Raw genomic sequence first — 6,824 nt, 5'->3', positions numbered from 1 at the left:
ATTTTGTTGTGTGACAAAGCTAGTTAGTCAGGGGTTTTACTAGTTTTCTGGCATTGAAAATGGGACTCAATTTTCTCAAAAACCAAGGTGAGTATACTTTTTATATTAATCTAACAAGAAAGTAATATCTAATATATATATATATATATATATATATATATATATATATATATATATATATATATATATATATATATATATATATATATATATATATATATATATATATATATATATATATATATATATATATATATATATATATATATATGCTAATTCATCAAGTTTTTAACATTTGGATTCTCTTTCAAATTTGTACAAAGTTTGTTTATTCATTTTTATTTATTCATACATAGTTCTTGATAATAAATAAAATTTAGCTTATCCATATATCAGAACTTGTTGATTTACCAGGTTCATTTCTATATAGACAGAAGTTAGCTTGAAGTGATAACTAGAAAGACAGTGCCACAGATCAGTCAAGGTAATAAATTTACCAGCTTTTACTTTTCTTTTTGTAATTGCCTGAACGGGGAAGCCCCATCCTAATATTTCAGGCTCATGAGTGCAATGCACTTCTGCAGGAAGTGCATTGCACTTTCGGACGAAGGTAGAAAATCAGGAGATCGGATATAGGAAAAGGAAAATTTCTGTACTTTCCATTAAAGATTTTTGGGACACATTAGTCACACACCTCTCGTCATGACTCCGCCTTCGCGCGTGCGCAATATCAGATTTTTAGCGCATTGCGATGGGAATATAGGATACCTGTTGAAGCTATTGCTGTGACGCTTTGCGAAACTTCCCTAACCGCGCGCTGTTACGTGTCCCATTTCTGAACCAAATTTTTCATGCAGTATATGTATGATATTAATGCTGTGGTTATATTTATGCAACTTACTCAAGAATAAATTAATGTAAAATATTATGACTATCCAGAAGCTAACTTCGTATGTCGGATTGCGAATTTATTATTATTATTATTATTTATTATTATTTCTTATATATAAAAAAGAATTATTTAGTACTAGCAGTAAAGCCTGTCAGACATCAAGCATAAAAAAACGTAAAGATTGGTAAAAATTGTGCCCCCCCCCCGCAGCACAAAATTAGAAGTCACCTTGTCCTTACTCCTAAAAAACTGTCCCAGGAAGTTTCAACTCAATCCCAGAGCCAAAACAGGATTGACTTACCGAAGCTCTATCTTTCGAGATAAGCATTTATGAATAGAATTACTCCCCCCCCAAATCTACATTAGTCGAATTTCTTATTGACCTGCACGCGTAAAATAGTCTAATGTTGATTTTTTTATCCACAAATGCAACTTTTACCCAAGAAGGATTATATCCTAAAGAAAAGTGGGTACTTGTTAATTAAACGAAACACACTCAAGAATTACGCTTAGGTTAGATCTCAGAAAACCTGTTTCATAGCTACAAAGACAAATGACGGGTGACAGAATGCATTTTACTTCTATAATTTGGACTATATATTTGCAAATTAGGGGGGGGGGGTAGGTTGGCGGCGCTGTCCAAATACTTTGTTTGTTTGGTGGTTCGCTTTCAAATTGATACACGCGGACCGAATTGGTGCTACAGATCTCCAAATGGTGCTAGTACTTCATAAAATTTTAGCGCTTAACACTTATACGGGTTATACACGGCTCCAAATGGTGCTAGTACTTCATAAAATTTTAGCACTTAACACTTACACGGCTTATACGTCCCTGTAAGAAGAAGGGAAGGTAAGTAATTTTACTTATTGTATAAGTAGCATCAACTTCATGAACCCAAGAAATAGGGGGGATTGGGTCAAGTTTTAATATTTATTCACATACATTTTGTTTACGGCTTTACAAGTTTAACTTGAATGATCTGTGCATACAACCTTATCTCATCTGACATGCACTATAACCTTAGATAATTTTAACCGAATATTTTCAGAAACAAAACACCAATGTCACAGTGGTGCCAATTCATGAAAATTCAGAGAAGAGAGGATGTTTTTCATTTTTGGAAATGAAGGTACCAAAGAAGGTATTTTTCAAAATCTAGGCGGGGGGGGGAGCATTTTTTTTTTCGTTGAAATTAATAAAAAAAGGGTAGGTTAAAAATCAAGGGGGCAATTGCCATCCCTTACTCCAACTACTCTTCTACCCAATTGGCACCCCTGCAAGGTTAGTAAATGCATAGCAGAGTCGTTATTAATGAGACACTACACCTAAAGGTTGACTAATTCAAATTATAAAATCACCAGCATGATGCACACCAGACCTGAGGGAAGAGGTCCCCACTTTGGTCGTCACTAAACAAGCAAGGGAATATGTGATCATTTAAAAAAAAGTACAAATTTATAAGACACCACTAGAAAAGAAGTAAAACACATCTTAAAGTACCCAGAACATCAAAATAAAAAGAATTTAACCCCCTGAACCCACTTTAAGTCCATTCATTCCTGAAAACCACACATATTTTTCTTTTGGTTGTTTCAAAATTAAGAAGTTTTTAGACAGTGCCACATTTTGGGCAGTGTTGCCGTGTTGAAACGTCAAAATAAACAAGCGAAACTTATTATTAATAGTTAATTTGACAATGCTTTTCGTCCTAAGAAATTCTTCAAAAAAATTTCAAAAATTCTTCAAAAATATAAGCAGTTTTGTGTCACTTGTTTCACCTTACTTGTCCATGTTTCACCCACGTTTTTTTTTTTAAACTTGATGCCCGCTACAGCCAAAAACTTCATAACTGCATTTGGAGTTTTTTTTTATTTATTTAAAGTTGAATTCTCAATTTTTCCTATTTGTTCAGGATATATATGTTTTCCCTTAGTCAATTCAATAACCAGATTGAATTCTTACAGTTCTTTTTATTTAAAAGGTTAGAAGACGTGAGCGCACTAAATATTAGCCTTGAGTTGAAAGCAACTAAATTTACTTTAAGGAGCAGTATGATACTGAAAATTGTTTTATCTTGGAATTTGGAGTAATATAAATATCCTCAGAGTCAACTCGCTAGTGTTAAATGATTAAGGATCAAATTGCTCTCATTTATTGGATTTTCTTATCCATTGTATTTTATTAGAAGAGAGAGAGAGAGATATAGATGAACGGTTCTTGTGCTGCTTTCACAGTAGCCTAATTTCAGGTTGCATATTATGTAATCTTAAGGAGCACATTTTTTCCGTAATTTAGGCTGTGAAAAGTTGATTTGAGACCTACATGGGATTTTTACGTCAGGTAGGTTTATGTTACGTTAAGGAAAACTGAAGCTAAGTGGAATTCCTTGATAAGCAATTAATTAATTTTGAAAATAAACTAATAAACTCTTTCTACTAAGTCTCTCACAGCTTGAATCTCCGTCCCCGTTCCACATTTTGATTTTTGAATAGTTTGCTTTTGATGGTTTTGGACGATGATTATGATGGTTTTATATATTTCTACATTGGTCTAGTGTGAAATGACTTTTTTAAATGTTAAATGTTACACTTAACATAACGTAACTTAACCATTTAGCATAAACAATTACGTAAGTAGTGTGAAAGATGCTTTAAAAAAGATTGATCATTATGAAAAATAAAATTTTAAATATTATTCAATAGTTATTTATTGGATAAGTTTATTTATGGATAAGAAATTAAATATTGAATATAGAAGAGGATTCATTATTTCTTTTCTGTAAACTGTAGAAAGAATAAGCAAAGTTGAAAATCAAAATTTGTTTGTAGTTTATGAAAATGAAAGTTACTTATGCCCTACAAATATACAGCTTGGAATAGTTAAAAAAAAATATTTAGACTCGTACTATAGAAATACAAGTATATACAAATGAAATGCAAGTTTTTCTTTTCCTAGCAGTAATTAAAAAGAGCCTTAGTAGTTTTATTCTCTATTTATTATTTTGTTGTTTATTTTTCCTTTGTTTCTATTTATTCTTTTCTTTGGTCTTATATATATATATATATATATATATATATATATATATATATATATATATATATATATATATATATATATATATATATATATATATATATATATATATATATATATATATATATATATATATATATATATATATATATATATATATATATATATATATATATATATATATATATATATATATATAGTGTGTGTGTGTGTGTGTGTGTGTGTGTGTGTGTGTGTGTGTGTGTGTGTGTGTGTGTGTGTGTGTGTGTGTGTGTGTGTGTGTGTGTGTGTGTGTGTGTGTGTGTGTGTGTGTGTGTGTGTGTGTGTGTGTGTGTGTGTGTGTGTGTGTGTGTGTGTGTGTGTGTGTGTGTGTGTGTGTGTGTGTGTGTGTGTGTGTGTGTGTGTGTGTGTGTGTGTGTGTGTGTGTGTGTGTGTGTGTGTGTGTGTGTGTGTGTGTGTGTGTGTATATATATATATATATATATGTGTGTGTGTGTGTGTGTGTGTGTGTGTGTGTGTGTGTGTGTGTGTGTGTGTGTGTGTGTGTGTGTGTGTGTGTGTGTGTATATATATATATATATATATATATATATATATATATATATATATATATATATATATATATATATATATATATATATATATATATATATATATATATATATATATATATATATATATATATATATATATATATATATATATATATATATATATATATATATATATATATATATATATATATATATATATATATATATATATATATATATATATATATATATATATATATATATATATATATATATATATATATATATATATATATATATATATATATATATATATATATATATATATATATATATATATATATATATATATATATATATATATATATATATATATATATATATATATATATATATATATATATATATATATATATATATATATATATATATATATATATATATATATATATATATATATATATATATATATATATATATATATATATATATATATATATATATATATATATATATATATATATATATATATATATATATATATATATATATCTGGCTGTTCCGCCCTGAATTCGCCCAGTCACTGAGTAGAGTTAGCGCATGCTCATTTAAGGTTGTTGCAAATTTCACTTATGGATTTTAAATTATTGAAAAGAGTGGTCTTAGTGAATCTTAAAATGACTTCATTTAAGTTCCTCTGACAATTATTGGAGTTGGCTTTAGAATCATAAGGATGGCAAACAAGGCAAACAAGGATGGCTCATCTTGAGAAAACTTTTCTCTTATATTCTGAAGGCTCAGTAAGCATTAATTATAATATATCCGTGTGGTGCTAGAGCCATGAAGCAGGTTGAGCTTATTGGGATATTTTTGTCAAAAATTAAAATTTATTATAGTGCTTTAACTACAAATTTATAAAAACTACTTAAATATGAGCAGTAGCTTCCAAATGACCCATTAAACATCTTTACTTGATATGATGGTAGACGGACAGCTTTGCTGACGAAAAAGTAGTCATTTTTGAATCACCTTTAAATATAAAATTTTTCTCACTTGAAATTTTTTTTTTCAAAACACACTTTTAATTTTTGATTATTGAAGCTACTGCTAGTGTTACAGCTGCAGCCATAATAAACCTCTATTAAGAGCTCTTAGACAAGGGCCATGATTTTAGTTTTCAAACATTTTGCCATGATGATAAAGCAAACTTTTGATGTCCACACCTTGTCAGAATTACGGTTGCTTTGACTGTACGGAAATCAGCTGTAATCAACTACAGAAGCATAGGGTTCGAATGCACTCAAAGGAAAAGCATTTTCGGAAAATATTTGGAAGCAAATTACAGCTGATATAAGATTTTCAAACTAAGTTTTCGTCATTGGAATAACCCTTTTCGGTGTTCTTATCGTTCATAAATATGTTTTTTTTTTTTGAATTGATGAATGTGACTTTAGGTTCGGGCGTTAGAATTATGCGTTTTGACAAGCAAGTAAAACTAATTTCTGAATAGTTAAAGAAAAACCTTAACTGAATTACAGTTGTCAAATCAACCTTTATCTAAAATCACTCTGGGAAATAAAGTTCAGGTGAACTATTAAAGGAAAAGTGCACCTTTGCTTATATAAAAATACGTAAGAGGGAAGAGTTGGCTAACTGCTTTTGTAAAGTAACCTGAGGAATTCGCCCTTTCGCCATCTATTTCGTGACGATTTCTTTCAATGACAACATTGTTTTCCTGATATTCCACTTTAATAAGCTAAATTTAATGTCCTGACAGACCAGCACATGTGTTTCTTCTGGCAGCCAGTGTTGCCAAATTAGATGGTGGTTGGCTCATTGAGCCAAGTCTAGATTGCCGAGGTTCAATTTCCAGCGACATGTGATAGAGCTCTTCATCGTCGAGCAATAAAGATGGATCTAATAGATAGCTGGTAACTTTTGGATTGTGCTCTATCTTATATGTTGTATTCTGGAAGTGACGGATCTCCCTAATGACATGAGCAATCTAGAACGACAGATTATGTATAAAATTATTAAAAGATGTCATATAAAATATGGCGTAATATAGCATAGACATAACCTAATAGTATAATATAATGTAATATTAAAATCTAGTATAATTTAAAAATATTTAAGACAAATTATATTAAAAAATATTAAGAATTGACAAATTTATTAAAATTTCAAACAATAAAAAAAAGAATAAAGATTTTAAGTACTGGAAAATATTGAAATATCAAAAATTAAATCTTTAATTAAGGTAATGTTTAAAAAAATTTATAATGTCATTTTGGAATGTTTAAAAAATGAAGGGAAATTTAATATTAAATATATTGTAAAAATGTTTAAATATTAAAATAATC

The 6,824-nt window shown here is 29.1% G+C and overlaps 1 protein-coding gene across 1 annotated transcript in view; it reads right to left on the bottom strand.

Moving 5' to 3' along the window:
• Positions 1-5,054: 5,054 nt before the first annotated feature.
• Positions 5,055-6,824, bottom strand: part of LOC148943113 (ras-specific guanine nucleotide-releasing factor 1-like) — a 125,412-nt gene continuing 123,642 nt past the window's right edge. The window contains exon 12 of the mRNA XM_089102440.1: positions 5,055-6,466. Within this exon, the coding sequence (XP_088958566.1) occupies positions 6,224-6,466 (243 nt within the window). The 3' untranslated portion in view covers positions 5,055-6,223. The remainder of the gene's footprint in view (positions 6,467-6,824) is intronic.

This window comes from Artemia sp. Qi Xiang Cuo, chromosome 16 (assembly GCF_049724085.1).
Source record: "Artemia sp. Qi Xiang Cuo chromosome 16, ASM4972408v1, whole genome shotgun sequence".
NCBI lineage: Eukaryota > Metazoa > Arthropoda > Branchiopoda > Anostraca > Artemiidae > Artemia > Artemia sp. Qi Xiang Cuo.
Note: the sequence above shows the minus strand (reverse complement) of the source record. Positions and strands in the feature narration are given on the sequence as shown.